The sequence below is a fragment of the Panthera onca genome, chromosome C1 (genome assembly GCF_046562875.1).
Source record: "Panthera onca isolate mPanOnc1 chromosome C1, mPanOnc1 haplotype 2, whole genome shotgun sequence".
NCBI lineage: Eukaryota > Metazoa > Chordata > Mammalia > Carnivora > Felidae > Panthera > Panthera onca.
Genome location: NC_138346.1, coordinates 63,470,789 through 63,492,134, shown reverse-complemented (window position 1 = coordinate 63,492,134; position 21,346 = coordinate 63,470,789). Strand labels below are relative to the sequence as shown.

General features: G+C 41.6%; 2 protein-coding genes and 1 long non-coding RNA gene across 8 annotated transcripts in view; 1 reads left to right on the top strand and 2 right to left on the bottom strand.

Annotated features, from left to right (window-relative positions):
- Positions 1 to 3,088, bottom strand: part of LRP2 (LDL receptor related protein 2) — a 198,753-nt gene extending 195,665 nt beyond the window's left edge. For all 6 annotated transcript variants that reach the window (XM_078451168.2, XM_078451170.2, XM_078451169.2 and 3 more), the window contains exon 1: positions 2,805 to 3,088. In XM_078451168.2, the coding sequence (XP_078307294.2) occupies positions 2,805 to 2,883 (79 nt within the window). In that variant the 5' untranslated portion in view covers positions 2,884 to 3,088. The remainder of the gene's footprint in view (positions 1 to 2,804) is intronic.
- Positions 2,260 to 21,346, top strand: part of LOC132671111 (uncharacterized) — a 30,768-nt gene continuing 11,681 nt past the window's right edge. Inside the window, exon 1 of the long non-coding RNA XR_009606955.3 lies at positions 2,260 to 2,759. This is a non-coding gene — a long non-coding RNA (uncharacterized LOC132671111). The remainder of the gene's footprint in view (positions 2,760 to 21,346) is intronic.
- Positions 14,945 to 16,294, bottom strand: LOC132671110 (cofilin-2-like). Its single transcript, XM_060621536.3, has 2 exons — positions 15,861 to 16,294; positions 14,945 to 15,635 (listed from the first exon to the last, which is right to left on the bottom strand). The coding sequence occupies exons 1-2, from the start codon at positions 16,235 to 16,237 to the stop codon at positions 15,500 to 15,502; spliced, it is 513 nt and encodes a 170-aa protein (XP_060477519.3). The 5' UTR covers positions 16,238 to 16,294; the 3' UTR covers positions 14,945 to 15,499.

The window sequence follows — 21,346 nt, the reverse complement described above, 5'->3', positions numbered from 1 at the left end:
TAACCATAAAATACTCAGAGGTCTTTTCCAATTTCTAATGATGCAAACTTTGCAGGAAGATCTTACCTAAAGTGTGTGCTCAAATAAGGATCTTTACAATGTCATACTTTACTTCACCTGATAAGTCAATACGACAGGAATCTAGAAATCTCCTTAACCTTACAGGAAGGTTACCTAGAGGTCAGGTGATAGAAACCTGAAAAGAATTTCTGAAAAAATATCCAGAGTTATGGTGCAAAGTGGCAAAGACTTGTAAAATACCACTCAGCTTCTTTAGTAACCTCATACATGGGTAGTGACTTAGGGAGCATGACATTTTTAGTACAAAATAAGAGACAGGGAAATAGAGGAGAGAGCCACACACTATAGCAGTTAAATTATAGCCTCTGGACTCAGAATCTCTTGGACTGGCCTCACAGCTCTGCCATTTTCTAGCAGTATGACCTTGAGCAAGTTAACTTCATTGACCCATGCCTCCATTTCCCATCAGTAAAACAGATACAGAAAGAGTACTTACATCAAAGGGTTATTATAAAGATTAAATGTCAACATTATAGTATTTATAGTATTATAAAAATTAAATGTCAATTAGTGTAAAGCACTTAGAACAGGGTCTGCCACATGTATAAGTGTATGATATGCTATTATTACTGTACATATTATTGTATATTATCAGAGAAGATGGATGGATTTAAACCACTAAAAAGAGTAAGTACAGGGGCGCCTGGGTGGCTTGGTTAAACGTCCAACTTCGGCTCAGGTCATGATCTCATAGTTCCTGAGTTCAGCGCGTTTGGGCTCTGTGCAGGCTCTGTGCTAACAGCTCAGAGCCTGGAGCCTGCTTTGGATTCTGTGTCTCCAACTCTCTCTCTCTCTCTCTCTCTCTCTCTCTCTCTCCCTCTGCCCCTCTTCCATTCGCTCTCTCTCTCTCTCTCTCTCTCTCTCTCTCTCAAAAATAAACATTAAAAATTAAAAAAAAAAAAAAGTTAAGTACACCTTATTGGTGACTAAACCATCAATCCAGGGGAGAAAACACCTGTTTGGGTTGTATGGGAACAATCCAGATGTATCCCAGATGAATCCGGACAAGATTTCCTTTTGCCAGGCACTGACAGGAACATAGAGTAAATCCTATGGCTATACTTAGGACATACGATGTATATCACCCTAAGAGCTGCGGCAAACCCTCCACGATAATAATAAATCCTCTTTCCGTGTTACCAACCCTGAGAAAAAGGTGTGCAAAGCAAGAATTATTAACAGTCTCTCCCCGCCTCCCCTCCCTCTCCAAAGATTTTTACAAACCAGTGAGGTTTGTTGGCGTTTCCAAACTTCTCAGGAAGTCTGAAATGGGTACTGCTAGGAGTTGCTGTATAATTATTTAGTTGATTCCCTCTAAGGAGCTTACGCTAAGAATTGAGGAAAGAAAGCAGATTAACCATTTGAATACATGCCACGGCCCATCCACAAGCTTTTCCCTCTCTCTGCCATAAATGGGGACTTCTACAGTCCCCACCCGTCAACCCCAATATGTGATCCAGGGAAATCAATTTATTGCTTTGGCTAATCCTACAACAATAGGGGTTTCATTTTCATTGTAGGGCAATTAAGTTGTCCGACGGGAAGGAAGGAGCAGGAGGGGAGAAAAGTGGGGGGAGAACTCTCCCATCCCCACAGACAGATTAGTCCCTGTGGAGGCAGCAGCGTCCGTTCTGTCTGTCTGGTGGTCGGTCACACGCAGCTCTGGGCTGCTACCTAGCAACGCAAAGCCTGGAGAGAGCTCGCGGGTTCCCCGGCCTCCTCCTCGCCCTTCCCATTCATCCCTGGTCTCTCTCTTTCTCTCTTTCTCTTTCTCTCTCTCTTTCTCTCTCTCCCCCACCCACCCCCCACTCTGTTCGCTGCTCTGTCTTCGTTTGCTCCTCTCCCTTCTCTCCCTTTTTCTCCCTACTTGTCTTCCCTGTTTTTCACCCTTACTGTTTTTATTCTCTCCACTGCTTCCTCCCTTTCTTTCTCTGCCTCTGTTTCTATAAAAACGTAAATTCTGACAACTTGAGAGAATTTTAAAGCGCTTCATACCAGAAACTTTTGCATTCGAGCCCTCAAAACTCTGGCCACGCAGACGGGGCCCCATTCATCAACACAAAAGCCCCCACCTCCCCGTTGAAAAGGAAAACCCTTCAAGAAAATGCTCCAGTATATCAGCCGCTCTCTCCGCCAATCCCGCCTCTTTGCCTTATCTCGGCTCGTAAATGATCTGCATCGAGATGCAGTCTCTTGAGGGTCACCGCGGGACCAAGTTTCGCCGAGGAAAAGAAGTGGGGGGGGGGGGGTGCTCTAGCCCTCGAAGGGATCTCCCCGGCTGCGCGCTGCAGGTGGAAAGCTGCGCACTGAGCAGCTCCGAGGACCGCTCAGCACCCCCAGGGAATAAATAAGTGGGGGGAACAGACTGTGCACAGGCTGAGAGAACCTCATTCTCCGGGTTCCAACTGCAGAGTGCTTTCCAGAGGGTCAGGAGAAAGTCCCGTGGGAACAAAGACGGGGTCCCCGTGGGGTGCGCTGTCACCGAAACCGGCGGAGCCGCTTTCTCAAGTTTGGCTGCTCGGTTGCCGGGCGGGCGAAGGAGGGGTGCTCGCGCTCGCCCCTCACTGAGCAACCTGAGCGCCCCGGCGGGAGCCGCTCCAACGCCGCCGCCCTGCCCTGGCCCCTCCCGGCCGCGGTCCCCTCTGTGCGCTCACGGACTCGACCCCTGCCACTGCCGGGTAAGTCCCGAGCTCTGCGCGGAATTCCGGCCAGCGGGCGCTTACCTTGGCCACTGGCCGGCGCCAGGCAGGCGGCAAAAGCCAGCAGCAGCGTGCACGCCACCGCCGCCGCCCCGCGCTCCATCCCCGCGACCGTCCGGGGCCCCGGCCTCGCTGTTCCTTCCCCGGGAGGTGGGCGCGCGTAGCCCGCAGCACCGGCGGCACCTCTGCTCGCGAGCGCTCCTGTAGGCCTGCACCCCGGCGGGCTCCTAGTGGCAGAAAGCCGGCCCCAGCGCCCGAGGCATCCCGTTTTCTACCCGCGCAAGTCCCCACCCTCCAGACAGTGCATAAAGCCCTTGAGACCCGACCGCCCCGGAACTAGCATGCGGGAATCCAGCGGGGCAGGCCCCCTGCCGCCAGGCCCGCCCCCTGCACTTCTCAGCGTAGGGAGGAGTAGGGACTCGAACACACGTGCGCTCTCAAATGCACACCCCACGCGCGCGCGCACACACTCACACACGACTTCATAGGGTCGCGCGCACACCGTAGCCCACACTCCTCACTGTCACACAAACTGACAGTCTCACGCGCTCACTCGCGCGCCGGCACACACATTCCTAAGTCGCACACGCGTGCGGTACTCCACAGTCACACAAACACCGACACGTGCACGCACACTTCACAATTAGGCATTCACACGCTTACTCACTCCTGGAAGCCTCACACTTGTGCGAACACCCGCCTGACACACACACACATACACACACACACACACACACACACACACACACACACACACACACACACACGGGCACGTTCTGCCCTAGCCTCTGCGCGGGTTTGCCTGCGCAACAGAAGTCGGCTACGCAGTCCGCGGGGAAACCTACCACCGACAGTCTTAAAAAAGGAAGAAAAAGAAGAGAAGAAAACGGAAGGAATAAGCCCGCTGGGAGCGATTTGTGACCATTCTCTAGTCTGAAATCTCTAGGCTTCTCGGACACCCCGGTTTCGCCCATAGAGTTGAGATGATGAGATGGGTGCTGTTTTGTTTTTGTTTTTGTTTTTTTCCAAGAGAAAAGGGGCAGATCAATGTTGGGGGGAGAGTTGGATCCTTGTTCAGCTTTTCTTAAGCAGCACATACACAGGTGTCACCGCCGGATCGCGTTTCTTACAAATCTGTTCCATTTGAAGCAACATTGGAAAAGAATGAATGTCCTCTGGATTGACTGGTGCGCCTTTATATGAGGGAGAGACGTAAGGGGTTCAGGGAGCCCTGAAGCTCCCTCCTGCAAGGCAGCGTTAGGCTGCCGGGGACTCCGGCCCCCAAGAGCCCTGCGGAGGGACCTTACAGCCACCCTCAGAGCATCTTCCTCAGGCGGTTCGTGACTCTAGAGCCGGCAGAAAAAAAGGAGGGGTGGCGCGACTTATTTCCTGGACCTGGGATCCCTGTCTTATGAGAAGGGGCCGTTCTCGGGCGGGGGGTCGCCCCAGAATCTCCTGTCCCGGGCTCTGGATTAACTCCGCAGCAGGGCCCCGGGGGCCAGGTCCCGGTCCAAGGAGTCAGGAACCCTTTTCCCCCAGCCAGAGGGGCCAGAACAGTGGAGGCGGCAGCCCTGTGCGCACTTAGTCCCGGACAGGGTCCCGCCGCCTCGCCCTTCCCAGGAGCGAGAACCTGCCAGTTATTGTCACCCCTTCTCGCCGGGGCACCGACCGACCGTCTGGGGCTCTGCTGACCCCCGACAGTCCGGACCCCTACCTTCCGTGGACTTTGGTGATTGGTGACGCTCTGCGGGGAGGAGCAAGGGGAACTATTTTAGAAACACAAAAAGAGAGAAACAGACACAGACAGGGAAAACCTAGACTTAAAAAAAGAGGAGGGCTGTGAGAAGGGACAGCAGTCACTTCGTGGCTTTCTTTCCGAGATTTCTGGATTTGGAAATGCAGAGCTCTCTGCTCTGACCCAAGTCACTGGAACGTGGTTGGCCTCCCTGCAAGGCACTGGCGCTGTCCGGCGGCGGCGCCGAGGAGGAGGCAGGATTGGGGACCGGAGGGGCAGAGGGGTCTGGGAAGTAAAGAGGCTGAGGCCGGTGGGAGGAGGGAAGCGGCGAGGGGGCGAGAAGCTGCACTTCAGTCTCGGCTGGTGATTTATGCCGGTTCCGGGCGGCCGAGGCGATGGTACGAGACCGCGCCGGGGTCAGGCGGCTCTGACGCCCGCCCAGGCCGCGCTGCATAGTCAATGAGCGTCCCCGCACCACGGAGTTACAAAGAGCTGCGGCGGCCGCTGGGGAGGCGTGCGCGGGAGGGGCTGGGTGGCTCCCAGTGCGGGTGTGGGCGCGTGGGGGTGTGGGAGGGTGAGCGCGGGCGCGAGTGTGGGGTGTGTGTGTGTGTGTGTGTGTGTGTGTGTCCTTTCACTGTAGCAGCCAGGGCTCCAAACATTCCTTTCTGCACTGAAGGGTTTTCCTCATTGTTGTTGTCTTTGTGCTCCTGTGTTGCCAACTTACTGGAATTCCTGACGTGGTTGCACAGCGGGGCTCAGGCTGACCGTACGAGCCAGCTGCGTTTGTGTACGGGGCCGACCCCGCCGTTAATCCCAGAATAACGCAGTGAAGGGGGGGGAGAATGGAGGGAGAGCGGGAGGGAGGGGAGCAGATAAAGGGTGGGGATGGGGAATGAGTGACCACTAACGGAGCACGGTCCATCACTCCCAACGCTGTGGGTGTAAATTCACACATCCACAGTTTTCCACTAGAAAATCTCATTTTCTCAGTGCAACCCCAAACTGGTGCCGCTTGAAAATAAGCATCTTTTTGCAGCCTGTTTATCTCCGGTATCTATACCTGAGAAAATCTAGATTTGGAGGGCTAAATCTGAGGACCAGCATCCGGGAAAGCCCGAGTTACCACAGTGGTGATTTAAGCCAACATTGTTTCTATATAATGTAAAGAGCAATTTCTTTTGTTTTCCACATTTCTGTCTATATATATGCATGTAAGACTTTACAGTTAACCGGAGACAGAGAGGAACAGTGCATAAAAGTGATATTCTATTAAATTTACGTTAATTGACTTCCTTGAAACATTTTCGACTTGTGCATATTATTTTACTTATGCATCTCAATAACAAATCATTAAAACTATTTTCAGAGAATTTGTTCCTATCTTGAACAAACTTCTGTTTCCTGCAGTGGGCATAAAGTTGTAAAATCTCCTTGAGTAAAATTCAACTTCAATTTGCTATTAATCCAACCCAGACTTGCTTCTTAAATGCTATTGAGCCAACTGCCCACTGAACAGCTCCAGTCTAATGTCCTTGATACCTTAAACTCAACATGGTGGAGCCTGAACTGTAAACCTTCATTGTTCCTTATCTCAGAAAGGGACACCACCATCCAGCCCAGAGGCCAAGGCCTGAATTGTCATTCTTGACCCCTCCCTCTTCCCCACCCCTATATGCAATCAATCATGAAGTGCTGTTAACTTAAATTCTTCTTCAATCTACTTTCTTTACTCCCAAACCCACCCACTTCTCTCAACTTCATGGCCAGTAGCCACCTAGACTCTCTCACCTGAATGATGGCAAGAGCCTTATACAAGTTCCTTGTTGTCAGTTTTGCCCCCCCCCCCCATCTATCCATCTATTTTCCATTCTGCAATCAGATGATCCAAAGTGATATTTGCATTAGGCTAGTGCTTTCAAACAAAGATCATTACTAAGTAGAGGGTAAGAAATCAATTCAGTAGTTCAGACAAGAATTATTTTCAAATTAAATAAAACAGAATAGAAACTAAAATAACTTTCATGTGGAAAGCATACGTATTGTTTCACAAAACTGGTTCATTCATATGTATATATAGGTATATATGGTCACCTTATTATAGATAACAGTCAAAAAAATTTGAGGTATCTCTCCACAAATTACACATAGTAGGAGAAGTGGAGAAACCTGGCAGATACCTTAGTAGGTTTTATTATTATTTAGGTATAGTATGGTCAATAGATCAGGAGATGACTGCCATTGGAAAGGTAGTGTATTATATGCGTCCAGCTGCCAAGAGAGGGAAGACGTGTCACACCACTGGGGGGCCACACAGGGAAGTACCAAAGTGAGCATTCCCAGAGGGAGAGGAGGAAAAATGTGGGCAAGCAGCTTTTCTGTGGTTTCTGAAGGAAGGAATACGCAGAGAGGGTAAACACGCTCAGGGTTGGCCAGTTTGTATTTGAAAAACACTCCTTTGGGAGAACTCTCAGAGGAGGGAGGCACTGAGGGAGGCAGGAGGTCAAGGCAAGGTGACTAGGGCATACCATCAGGTTGTCCATTGCAAGGTGTGTCCAGCATATGCCTGCAGGGCAGATGTTAAAGCATCTTAAAGATTACAGAAGCTAGAAACTTGGTAAATATAGCAGATGCCTCATGGTAATACTGACAAAAATGCATAATATAGCCATGAGAAAGCAGCAGACAAACCCAAACTGAGGGACATTCTATAAAATTACCAACTTGTATTCTTCAAAAATGGCAAGGTCATGAAAGACAAAGACTAAGGAACCTTTTAGAGATATGGTAATTAAATGCAACACACAGGCTTGGGTTGGACTTGGACTAGGGAAAAATATAGGAAAAACTGAGGCATTTCAATGTCGACTATCTATTGGATAATAGTATCTTGTAATGTTAAATTGTCTGACATTGCTTAGGAAAGAGAATGTCCTTGTTCTTAGGAAATACATCCTAGAGGATTTAGGGGTACAGAAACATGACTTTGCAACTTATTCTCCAATAATTCAGAAAGCAAAATTTGTGTGTATGCGTGTGTGTTAGGAAGAGAGAGAGAGCAAATGGGCAAAGAGTATGTGAGGGTTTCTTTGCACTATTCTTGCAACTTTTCTGTGAGTTTGAAATTATATTGAAATCAAATGATTTTTTCAAGTTTGAGAAACTTGGAAATCATAAATCCACATGAACAGTTCCCCTCCTATGTCCCAGTGTTCACTCCTATTATTGCCTGTGTCCATTCTTTCCCTCCCAACACCTTTCTTCATCTGGTTAACTCCGATTAAACTTTCCAATCTCATCTAAAATACTTCTTCTTCCAGGAATACCTCCCAAGCCCCACATAGTGACTTAGGAGTCCCTTCTAATGTGTCCTCACAGCTCTTTTTCCCTCAGTCCAGCTGTCATCACACTTGTATTCCCGTAACTTCCTCAAAGTTTTCTCTCTGAAACCAGGATAATATTTTGCAGTCATGCAGACTACATAGATCACTTGGTTATAACACTTTGGTAGCTTTCACATTATTCTAAAATAAAAATCAAAATTTTTAGCATAATCTACAAGTCTTTGCAGGATCTGGCCCCTGGCAATCTCTTGAATCTCATATGACAGTCTAGACACACTGGCCTCCTCTTGGTTTCTCAAATATACTATCTGCTTTCCCAGCACTGATGGTGAGATTCAGAGACATAGGGGAGAGATAGGCAGAGGTTCTTGGAGCTGCCTAAACTCCTGACTCCACTCCAGGTCTAGCTCCTAACCTACTATATCCTTAAAATAATCCTTCTTTTGCTCGAGCAACTTGAGTGGATCTCTGCCACATGCAAAACAGAGCAAGACTGAAACCATCAAAAAGTACCAAAAAGACATCTTAAGGTATCTCACCTACCAGGCAGCCCCAGTATGCTTCTGATGTAATAACAACTGCAATCCAAAAAGGAAAAACACTGCGTTTATGACTCTCCCACCGCCTACCTTTTTAAATAACTTGTAACCAGGTCCTGAGCCATAAGTCAGCTGCCGGTTCATGGTAGGTAGCCAGGGCCAAGAAAGCCACAGCAACACCTAAAGGGACAACCAGTGCAGCAGCCACGTTTTCCAAACCAAAAATGGAGACACCAGATATAGTATCATAGGAGAATCCTCCTGATTTGCAAATATAGTCATATGAAAAGTCCTGGCAGAATTTTAAAGAAACAACAGGGAATCTAGTAAGTCTCACGGATTGAAAAAAAAAAAAAAGTTGAATAAAATTAGGACTCTGCTAAAAAATGTTAGGACTTAATGACCCAATCACAGGAAGCCCTGGGAGTCAGGTGAGCCTAAGGCATGCACAGATGTTCTGATCAAGCCAGAACTCACCAGAGTCAGGAAGCACCAGACCCCTCTGCCCCTCCAGTCCCCAATCCCACCTTCTCCTCCACTTCACAGTGCAGGGAGGCCAACCACATTCCAGTGATTTGGGTCAGAGCAGAGAGCTCTGCATTTCCAAATCCAGAAATCTCAAAAAGAAAGCCACGAAGTGACTGCTACCTTTTCTCACAGCCCTCCTCTTTTTTAATTCTAGGTTTATTCCTCTCTGTGTCTGTTTCTGCCTCTCTTTTTGTGTTTCTAAAATAATTCCCCCTTCCTCCTCCCCTCAGAGTGTCACCAATCACCAAAGCCCACGGAAGGTACACAAGGTAGGAAGGTACAGTCTGGACTGTTGGGAGTCAGCAGAGTCCCAGACGGTCAGTTGGTGCTCCAGCGAGAAGGGGTGGCAATAACTGGCAGGTTCTAGCCCCTGGGAAGGGCGAGGCGGCGGGACCCTGTCCGGGACTGAGTGCGCTATATCAATGTCACTGCTGTGATATCTGGCACTTAGATCTCCCAGAACCCTCCTAAGGAGAATTTAGATCGAGTCTCAGAATTATTCCCCTGGATCAACAGGAGAACTCTTTCTCTTTCAGCTCCCATCCCCTATTGGTTAAGAGTGATCATGGGGGGCATTACCTTCCCTGTCACCTGGGGTATGCACGTGTGTTCACCCTAGCCACTAGAGCCTGCAGCAATGGAGAAGCTCCTGGGCACAAAATGAAAGAAATGCCACAGACACCTGAAGCATAGTGATTGCAGTAAAGGTGAGGTGAAACCCGTGTAAGGAGTCAAGTGACTAGGCAGTTGTCATACCTTAATGTTCTGTGGTACTTTTACCGTGTCCCCTGGTGAAATCATTCTGTCTAAGGATCAGGATCTCTGATCCAGCAGAACCTAAACTGCATTCTTGTCATTTAACAAACTCTTACTGTGATGATGAGAGGCACCAGCATATACCTGCCACATGCTAGATCATAGAAGACAATATCCCAATCCCACAGCTTTGTCCTTGAGCAAATTACAAAGCTTTGTCCTTGTAATTTAAATACAAATTGAACAAGTCATTCTATTGTACTATTAGGGAAGCTCCTTCTGGGTTATGAGGTATACATACCTTCTTCAACTTACTATGGGGTTACGTCCTCCTGATAAACCTATCAGAAGTTGAAAGTATCGTAAGTCAAAAATGTATTTAATACGCCTAACCTACCGAACATCATAGCCTAGCCTAGCCTAGCCTACCTTAAACGTGCTCAGAACACTTACATTAGCTTACAGTTGGGCAAAATCATCTAACACAAAGTCCATTTTACAATAAAGTATCGAAAAGCTCCTATAATTCATTGAGCAGAGTACTGAAAGTGAAAAACAGAATGGTTGTGTGGGTACAGAAGGGTTGTAAGTGTTATCAGTTGTGTACCCTCATCACCGCCTGGCTGACAGGGAGCTGAAGCTGCCACTGCCCAGCATCACAACACAGCACTATACCACCCACTGCCACCTCAGGGGAAAAAATCAAAATGCAAAACTTGAAATACTGTTTCTGTTGAACACATATCTATTTTCTACCATTGTAAAATCAAAAAATCGTAAGTCAAATCCTAAATCGGGGACAAGCTGTATAATAAAACTAAAGCATTCCAAGGTCAAATACCCAGTATTAAACCTCCTTCACTTGTAAATAAGCTGCTTGTTCTGAGGCATCACTATTCAAGATCCCATGTTAGTAAATCAGGCATTTTTATGGTGCTGGCAGAGGCACTGTGAAAAGGAAAGACAAAACCACCTTCAAAGTACCAGTAGATTCTGGAAAGAATAAATCACCTCTTCCTCCATATATAAAGGGTCCAATGTAATCAATGTGCCACCAAGGGACTGATTTTTCTATTTTTTCTTATGTCAATGTTGGCAATTTTGCTTTTCTAGGAATTTTTCCATTTCATTCACATTTTCAAATATATTGGCATAAGTTTGTTCATTATTTCCTCTTATCTTTTTGGAATCTGCGTGATTTGTAGTACTGCCCTTCTTTTCATTACTCTATTGGTTGATTATTTCCTCCTTTTTTTTTCTTTTCTAGTATTACCAATTTTGTTGGTCTTTTCGAAGAACCAACTTTGGATTTGTTTTTACATCAATTACATTTTTATTTTTGTTTTGCATTTCATTAATATCTTTGCTTTCATTATTTCCATCTTTCTACTAACTTTAGGTTTTATATACTGTCAAAGTCATTTATTACATTTTTTATTTCCATCATTATATTTTCAGTTCCAGAATTTTCATTCAAATCCTTTTTTAAAGAGCCCAGTTCTCACATGAAATTGTCCATTTCATCATCTCCAACATATGAATTGTATCTTTTGAAACTGTCAATTGTTTATCTTTCTTTTTTTTTTTTCCATTCATTTCATTCTAGCTTCTGGTATGCTTGGCAAATTTTAATTGAATACTTTAAATGAGTATAACATATTGTGTAAGCTATAGATGATGCTATCTCCTCCAAAGAGAATTTCTTTTCCTTCAAGTAGGCAGTTAAAATAGGGGTAAATCTTTGATCCAACCAGAATGAAGTGTCTTAAGACTAGATTTCAATCTTTTTTTTAATGTTTATTTATTTTTGAGAGACAGAGAGACAGAGAGACAGAATGTGAGCAGAGGAGGGGCAAAGAGAGAGGGAGACACAGAATCCGAAGTAGGCTTCAGGCTCTGAGCTGTCAGCACAGAGCCCAACATGGGGCTTGAACTCACAAACCGTGAGATCATGATCTGAGCTAAAATCAGATGCTTAACCAACTGAGCCTTCCAGGCACCCCTGGATTTCAATCTTTTTGAGGGCTGAACTAGTTCTGGTTTGTCCTTCAAATACCTCAGTAGAAAATGTGCAGCATTTTCCAGGAACTTTTCTTCCTTAGTGGCTCTGAATTCCAGTCTTTATCTCAGCAGCACCATACTACCAAAAGCTCTGATTAAACTCTTAACGTGTAAACATTTATTTATATTAGACTTCTCAGATCAATGCAGCTTACAAATTGGAAATGCTTTGAGAAGAAAAGTAGCAGAGAATTTCCAGCTTTCCTAAGTGTTTTCCCTTTCTTTCTTGGCTCATGGTCTCTCAAATGCTGAGTGTGCTGTAGTTCTCAAATGCCTTTACTGTTATTTCATATTTTTAACTTTAAAATATATTTTTCATATAATTGTGACTATTCTCTGATACTACACCAAAACTCAACAAGTTGTTCCTAAGAGTTAATTACAATAAGGAATTTGAAACCACATCAAGGAACTTTTCATCCACAATTACATTAAAATCCATTGGTCTTTAACTTTGAATGGATTTTGTATCATTATATACTAGTCATTTTGAAAATATTAATTCACTCATATGCAGCTCTTCTAAATGTTGATGTATTTCATTATAGAATATTTTTTTAAATTACATTGGCTAATATTACCACAAAACTCATTATAAAAAAAAGAAAAAAGTCTTTCAGTATACTTAAGCTATCCAGTTTCCAATGGCAGATACAGTTTTCCAAAATTCCAATTTTTCAATTCAAAGCATAATATGTTCTGCCTAATATTTGCAGTACACCCTGCTGTAATAGGAACCTCTTTAGTAACAAATATGGCACAAAAATAAAAACTCACTAAATTTGAATATATTGCAAAACAACATTTGGATGAGATATCATCCAAAATTTGCACATTCTGTCATCATGAAAGTAATAACTTTAAAATAATATTTAAGTCAGGGCGCCTGGGTGGCTCAGTTGGTTAAACACAGGACTTGGGCTCAGGTAATGATCTCACAGTTCGTGGGTTCAAGCCTCACGTAGGGCTCTGTGCTGACAGCTCAGAGCCTGCAGCCTGCTTCAGATTCTGTGTCTCCCTTTCTCTCTCCACCCCTCCCCTGCTTGCACTCTTTGTCTCTCTATCTCTCTCAAAAATAAATAAACACTTAAAAAATTTAATAAAAAATAAATAAAATAAAATAAAATAATATTTAAGTCTAGAAATACCTCAAACTGAAAGAAAAATTAGGCTAAGAAAAGTTTTTAAAATTATAGTAAAAATATAGCAATTATATATGGTCTTTTTGATTTCTCTTTGAAAGGCCATTTACTTCTCCCCATATCCATTATAAATTATACTGTCATTGGTTATATTTGGACACAGTCCCCTTGAATTTTGTGACACAGAAGCAGATGCTGATGGCAGAAACAAGTTGGAAGATAACACATTACAATAAACCTATGTTTACCCATCCCCAGAATCAGCTGAGGTTCCCTAAACTGAAAAAAAAAATTATAATAAAAATAAAACCTACCATTAATAATGTTTGGGAGGGTGAGTAGCACAGAGACATTGACTCTGCTACCATCTGATTACACTGATCTTGGTAATTGTGGGTAAACTGACAGAAAACTTTTTGGCCAAATAGCTCTAAAAATTATTCTTTAAAATTGATTTACTACTTATATGACTCTTTATAATCAAAATCCTTACTATTTCTCAAACTGAAAAATTGGAGGTGCTTCCTAATGCAGGTTTTAGAAGAGAGAACTGCAAATTCTTTTCTTCCAACACAGCCCTTTCCAGTGGGCAGATAAAGATAAGGATATTTTCCATACCTGAGTGCCTTTGCCTCTGCTCCTTCAGAGTTGGCTGGTTTTCATCTAGACTCCTGTCTTCACTCACCAGTCAAAGGAAGACTTCTCTCTGCTGTACCTTCCTGTTCATACAGTTATTTCAACCAACAGTTAGATAATTGCCTCAGTCAGAATAGAAGCGAAAGGGTATTATAAATGTGACCTTACAAATTAAAGTTAATAAAACAACTTTATTTGCTTTTCATAAACTCCTTACTTGTAAATTAACTCTAATTTAATTGCCATGTCACTTTGGTTACTAGAAATTTAAAGCATCAGCTTATGATAAAAATTAAGTATTATTTTCTGTTTATGTTTGAGAGAGAGACAGACAGAGCACAAGCCAGGGAGGGGCAGAGAGAGAGGAAGACACAGAATCTGAAGCAGGCTCCAGGCTCTGAGGTGTTAGCACAGAGCCCAACATGGAGCTTGAACTCACAAAACTGTAAGATCTTGACATGAGCCAAAGCTGGACGCTTAACTAAGCCACCCAGGTGCCCCTAAATATTAAATATTATTTTTATCTTCATAAAAATGTTTAGGAAATCAGTTTGCAAAGTAACGTGCATTCTACATGCTATTCTGTTAGGTTGCATAGGCTTGTATGTGTCTGTGTGTGTGTGTGTGTGTGTGTGTGTGTGTGTGTGTGTGTGTAGAGACAGAGAGAGAGATGCATGAGGTCAAGATCAAGATTGAACTCCACTCTAAAAGAATGATCACTGAACCAGTACAAGTCTTTAGCTCCAAATGGTGGGATTTGAGGTGATCTTTTTTAACTTTTCTATGTTATTTAAATTATCTATAAGAATATATGCCATCTTTATGAAAAGAGAAAAAACAATTTCTATGGACACACACAGGAGGGCACACCTATCTCTCCTTTGAAAGGGAAAAATCAAGGTTGGGGAATAAAATGATCTATAAGCTGAATATTGAAAGATAAGTAATTCATATGGCTGAAATGAGGAAGAAGGAATATAATAAAATCCTTTAATTGATGCATTATAGTGCCCAACAACCTTATGTGATAAGTATTTTTATCCACCCTTTTTATCCACCCAAGATCTCCTTTCCATTATTTATATCCAGGTTCTTTTTTTTTTTTTTTTCTTTTGGTAATATGCCACAACTTTTATTGCGATGTGGTCATTTTTGTGAGGGTAAGGAGTTTGATCTGAAAAACAATGTTCCATTTAAGGCTCTTTTATACAGAAATTGCCATCATGACTGATATTCAAAATATTTTTAGTGTTGCCAAACTTACATGGTAAACGTAAACTCCTACACTTATTCAGTAGTGTACGCTCAATGGAAAACAAAAAGGCATTAACAGCTGTTTCTTTTAAGATATGCAGGTAACAGGAATGAATACTGAGGTACTAGGATAAGCTGGTGACACTGTTAACAAAACTTAATTGGCATTCCTTTTGGGGGATGGAGAGTGAGTTAAACTCATTACAAAAAAAGTGCTTTCAATGCATAGTGTTATATCTGTGCTGCCATGTCACAAAAATAGGCTTGTCAAGGCAGATGAGGTGTATGAATGCTCAAGCCTCACAGAACTGCAATCAAGTGAAACTATAAATAATACTGAATAAAGTTTACCATCTGACCAGTGGATAATACTTTCAAGGCATTCAATCAGCTTACCCTTTGCAGTATTCTAAGCTATTCACATTGACAATCACTTTCACTGTAGTGCTTGCTGCAAGGGAGGCATATAACCAGTTGTTTTGGCTAAAATATGACGGGAAGGCATTCCTTGGGTTCTACATAAAAGTAACAGTATTAAACAGTCTAATGGCAATCACTGATAGGCTGCTTACATGAATGGTATTTCCTTCATTCACTGTATTGGAAGGACCCAGTGGGAAGAGAAAAAAAAACAAAAACAGAAACAAAAAACAACTAACACTATTTCAATTGATTGAGCTGGAGAAATGGAAGCTCCTTAAGATCCAGATGGCACTTGACTGGCACTTTATAAGGGTTTTCCTTCAAGAGAAACTACTACATTGCCTCCCAATTTCTCTCCAAGTGTTGAACGGTCTTTTATATCATCCAAGCCATTTACTTGCCATTCATGTTTAATACCTGTAAATTTCTTTTTAATGCATCTTTATTTTTTTTTTAATTTTTTTTAACGTTTATTTATTTTTGAGACAGAGAGAGACAGAGCATGAACGGGGGAGGGGCAGAGACAGAGGGAGACACAGAATCGGAAGCAGGCTCCAGGCTCTGAGCCATCAGCCCAGAGCCCGTCGCGGGGCTCGAACTCATGGACTGTGAGATGGTGACCTGAGCTGAAGTCGGACACTCAACCGACTGAGCCACCCAGGCGCCCCTTAACGGCATCTTTAGAGCTAGCATAAATCATGTTGCTTTTTAAAGGTGCACTCTCAGGAGCCCAGAATATAAATACTAGGTCTTCTTTCTTAGACTCTTTTGTTTCGTAGGTGGCATCGTACAAAGCATATCGGCAATCATTCAGAGGTAGCAACTTCACAAAAGATGTGTAGGGGTCCTCTACAGTATCATCAATGTCACCCACCAAGATCTGCTTTGCTTCCTCTACAATTATTTGTCTTTTGTCATCGCTTAAACAGAAGAGAACAGCTTTCTTTCTTTTTTTGATCTCCTCTTGTGTAGCAGATTTTCTTACTTTCATATCATTAAAAACTTTGATGACTTCATCATTCACTGTAACTCCAGAAGCCATAGTGTCCGTAGCTGTGGCGGCGGCGGCTCCGTCTCCGGGTCTGTGGCACTGGTAGGAGGAGAGGGAGGGGCAGGCAGGCAGCTGCGAGTGCAGGAGCTGCAGCCCTATATCCAGGTTCTTATATTAGGTATGTTTTTGAAGAGTAAAATTATGAATTCCCTCATTAAAAGTCTTTCATTGATAAAAGTACATACTTAACATAAAAGCTAGGTGTCTTAGAAATTGGGATGCTCAGAAAAAGGGCAATCTAGAAACACTAAGTATTTATGCACTAAGCATATTACTCAGGCAAAAACCTATTTACCTATTCATTAGATATTAAAACATTATCTGAAAACTTTAAGACTCCTAAAATAAAAATTTTATATATCATAATCATTTTAGCTTCTAGCTAAATTTGGGAGATTTCCCTGGACCTAGAAAAAACAAAATGCAATGAATAAAATGGACAAATTTGAAAGGTACATAAACTACCAGAACTGATTCAAGAAGAAAGAGAAAATCTGAATAGACCTAAAACAAGTAAGGAGATTGAATTAGTTATCAAAACCTCCAAACAAAGAAAAGCCCAGAACCAGATGACTTCACTTGTGAATTCTACCCAACACTTAAAGCAAAATTAACACCACTCATTTTCAAACTCTTCCAAGAATACTGAATAGGAGGACACATTTCCTAACTAATTCTATGAGGCTAGAATTACCTTGATACCAAAACCAGACAAAAATACTATAAAGAAAAGAAAATTATAGGGGTGCCTGGGTGGCTCAGTCAGTTAAGCGTCTGACTTTGGCTCAGGTCATGATCTCACAGTTTGTGGGTTCAAGCCCCACATTGGGCTCTGTGCTGACAGCTCAGAGCCCAGAGCCTGCTTCAGATTCTGCATCTCCCTCTCTCTCTGCCCCTCCCCTACTTGTGCTCTGCTTCTCTCTCTCAAAAATAAACATTACCAAAAAAAGAAAGGAAAGAAAGAAAGAAAGAAAGAAAGAAAGAAAGAAAGAAAGAAAGAAAATTATAGACCATACAAATCAAAACCACAATGAGATACCACCTCGCACCTGACAGAATGGCTAAAATCAACAACTCAGGAAACAACAGATGTTGGTGAGGCTGTGGATAAAGGGGAACCCTTTTACACTGTTGGTAGGAATGCAAACTGGTGCAGTCACTCTGGAAAACAGTATGGAGATTCCTCAAAAAGTTAAAAATATAAGTACCCTATGGCCCAGCAATTGTACTATGAGGTATTTTACCCAAAGGATATAAAAATATGGATTCAAAGGGGCACATGCACCCCAATGTTTATAGCAGCATTATGAACAATAGCCAAATTATGGAAAAAAGGACCCAAATGTCCATTGACTGATGAATGGGTAAAGAAGATGATGTGGTATATACATACTATGGAATAATACTCAGCCATCAAAAAGAATGAAATCTTGACATTTGCAATGATGTGGATGGAGCTAGAGTGTATTATGCTGAGCAAAATAAGTCAGAGAAAGACAAATATCATATGATTTCATTCAAATGTGTAACTTAAGAAATAAAACATATGAACATATGGGAAGGGGGAGAAAAGAGAGAGGGAAGCAAACCATAAGAGACTCTTAACTATAGAGAATGAACTGAGGATTGATGGAGGGAGATGGTGGGGCATGGGCTATAAATGGATGAGGGTGTTAAGGAGGGCACTTGTTACGATGAGCAATGCATGTTATATGTAAGTGGTGAATCACTAAATTCTACTCCTGAAACCAATATTACACTATATGTTAACTAATTAGAATTTAAATAAAATTTTGAAAAAAAAATAATAGACTAATATCCATTATAAATATAGATGTAAAAATCCTCAACAAAATACCAGCAAACTGAACTCAGTAATACAATAAGAGAATTATACACCATGACCAAGTGGGATTTATCCTTGTAATGTGAGGGTGGTTTAATAAATAAAAATCAATTAATGTAATATATCATATTAACAAAATGAATGATAAAAACCACATGATCACTGCCGTTGGTACAGAAAAAGTGTTTGGCAAAACTCACTTTTCATGATAAACAAAAGTACTCAATAAACTAGGAGTTGGAGGAAACTTCCTCAATATGATAAAGAATTTATCTGAAAGACCCACAGCTAATACAATAGTCAATGGTGAACAAAGTGAAAGCTTTTCTCTTAAGATCAGGAACAAACAAGAATACCCATTTTCACCACTGTATTTAACATAGGGCTGAAGGTTCTAACTAAAACAATTAGGCAAGAAAAAGAAATAAGAAGCATCCAAATTGGAAAGGAAGAAGTAAAATTATCTTTGTTCAAAGATGACATGATATCATATGTAGAAAACCCTAAAGAACACACACACACACACTGTTAGAACTAATAAATGATTTCAGAAAAGTTGCAGGCTACAAAATCAACGCATAAAAATCACTTGTATTTCTATACACTAGCAATGAACAATCCAAAATAAATTAAGAAAAAAAAATCTACTTATAATAGCATAAAAAGAATAAAATACATAAGAATAAACTTAACCAAGGGAGACAAAAGATTTATAGATTGAAAACATTGCTGAAACAAATTAAAGAAAGCAAGAATAAAGGAAAAGACAGCCTGTGTTCATGGATTGGAAGACTCAATATTGTTGAAATAGCAATAGTCTCCAAAATAATCCTCAGATTCCATGTAATCCTACCAAAATCCCAATGGCATTTTTTGCAGAAATGGAAAAGCCAACCTTAAAATTTATATGGAATTGCAAGGGACCCCAAAGATAGCCAAAGCAATCTTGAAAAAAGATAATCTGAATCAAGTTAGACAACTCACACTTCATAATTTCAAGACTTATTTCAAAGCTACAGGAATGAAAACAATGTGTTTCTGGCATAAGCGGAGACATACATCCATAGAAAATAATTGACAGTCCAGAAATAAACCCGTACATCTGTGGTCAATTGGTTGGGGTGCCACCCATAACCATTCAATGGGGAAAGAATAGACTTTTCAACAAATGGTGTTGGGACCACAGTATATCTATAGACAAAAAATGAAGTTGGATCCCTACACCTTGTACCGTAAATAAAAATTAACTCTAAATGGATCAAAGACTTAAGTTAAAACTATAAAACTCATAGGAAAAAAAAAAAAAAACCATACGGGCAAATGACCTTGGATTGGCAATGCTTTCTAAAATATAACACCAGGGCATCTGGCTGGCTGAGTTAGTAGAGCATGTGATTCTTGATCTCGGGGCTAGGAGTTCAAGCCCCATATTGGGCATAGAGATTATTTTTTTTAAATATGCTGTTAATAAAGTACTTTGCAACTTGGATCTTTAAAAACTAATAATAAGAGGGGCACCTGGGTGGCCCAGTCAGTTAAGTGTCTAACTTCAGCTTAGGTCACAATCTTGTGGTCTGTGGGTTTGAGCCCCGCATCAGGCTCTGTGCTGACAGCTCTGAGCCTGCAGCCTGCTTCAGATTCTGTGTCTCCCTCTCTCTTCTCTTCTCCTGCTTGTGTTCTATCTACCAAAAATAAATAAACATTAAAAAAAAATTAACTAATAATAAGATCAAATAAAATATGACACCAAGAGCACAAGCACCAAAAGAAAAAAAAGATAAATTGGACTTCATCAAAAATTTTTAAATTTCTTATTTATTGTATAACTGAAAGTAAATAGTCATGGGGATGACTATGATACAGCATAAGGGATCTAGTCAATAATATTATAATAACGTATGGTGACAGATTGTAACTACACTTACAGTGGTGAGCACAGAACTATTGAATCACTATGTTGTACACCTGAAACTAACATAACATAGGTCAACTATACTTTAATTAAAAAAAAATTGTTTTAACTTCTGTACCCCAAAGAACACAATCAACAGAGTGAACTCACAGAATAGGAGAAAATATTTATAAATCATAAATGTGATAAAAGTCTAGAATCCAGAATATATAAAGAACTCTTACAACTCAACAACAAAAAGACTAACAACTCAATTTAAAAAACAGGCAAAGAGATTGTCTCAGGCAAATAGATATGTCTCCAAAGAAGATATTCAAATATCCAAAAAGCACATGAAAAGATGCTCAATGTCATTCGTCATTAGAGGAAAGCAAACCAAAATCACAATGAGATACCACTTCAACACATTAGGATGATCATAGTAAAAAAACAAAGAAACAAACAAATAGAAAATAACAATGTGGAGAAATCAGGACCTTTGTGCACTGATGACTGGAACATAAAAACAATGTAGCCACTGTGGAAAACAGTTTGGTGTTTTATCAAATGTCAATTACAATAAACCCAGCAATTTCATTCCCGGGTATATAGCCAACAACACTGAAAATAAGAACTCAAGCAAATGTTTGTATGCCAATGTTCACTTCTGTACTGTTTATAATACCCAAAAGGTGGAAATAATCCAAGAGTCCATCAACAGATGAATGAATAAATAAAATGTGATATATACACACACTGCAATATCATCTAGCCAAAAAAGGAATGTAGTTTTGGTACATGCTACAATATAGATGAACCTTGAAAACATTATGCTAAGTGAAATAAGACACAAAAGGACTAACACTATATGATTCCACATGTATGTGATATGTGCACACAGTAGTCAAATTCACAGAGACATAAAATAGAATGGTGGTTACTGGGGTCTTTGGGAAAAGGGGACCCAAGAGATACTGCTTAATAGGTACAGAGTTTCTGTTGGGGATGATGATAAATTCTGGAAATGGATAGTGGTTATGGTTGTGTAACATTGTGAATATACTTAATGCCACTGAATTGTATCCTTTAAATTACTAAAATGGTAAATTTTAAGTGTATCTTGCTACAATCAATAAAATTCCAACAAGAAGAGAAAAAATAAATGAAAATCCACAATAGAGAGCCAGCTTTACTCTATTTTCTTTTTGTAAAAATCTATGTGGCAATCGAAATAGACTGAAAAGTGCCTTCGGAACTTCCTGTGTTTTTGTCCTCCTGAAAGGCCTCAGAATTTCTTGCTCTTTTCTTCACACTGATACAAACCCCTGTTCACACACTTTTCAAAAGCAAGTGTGTAATTTAA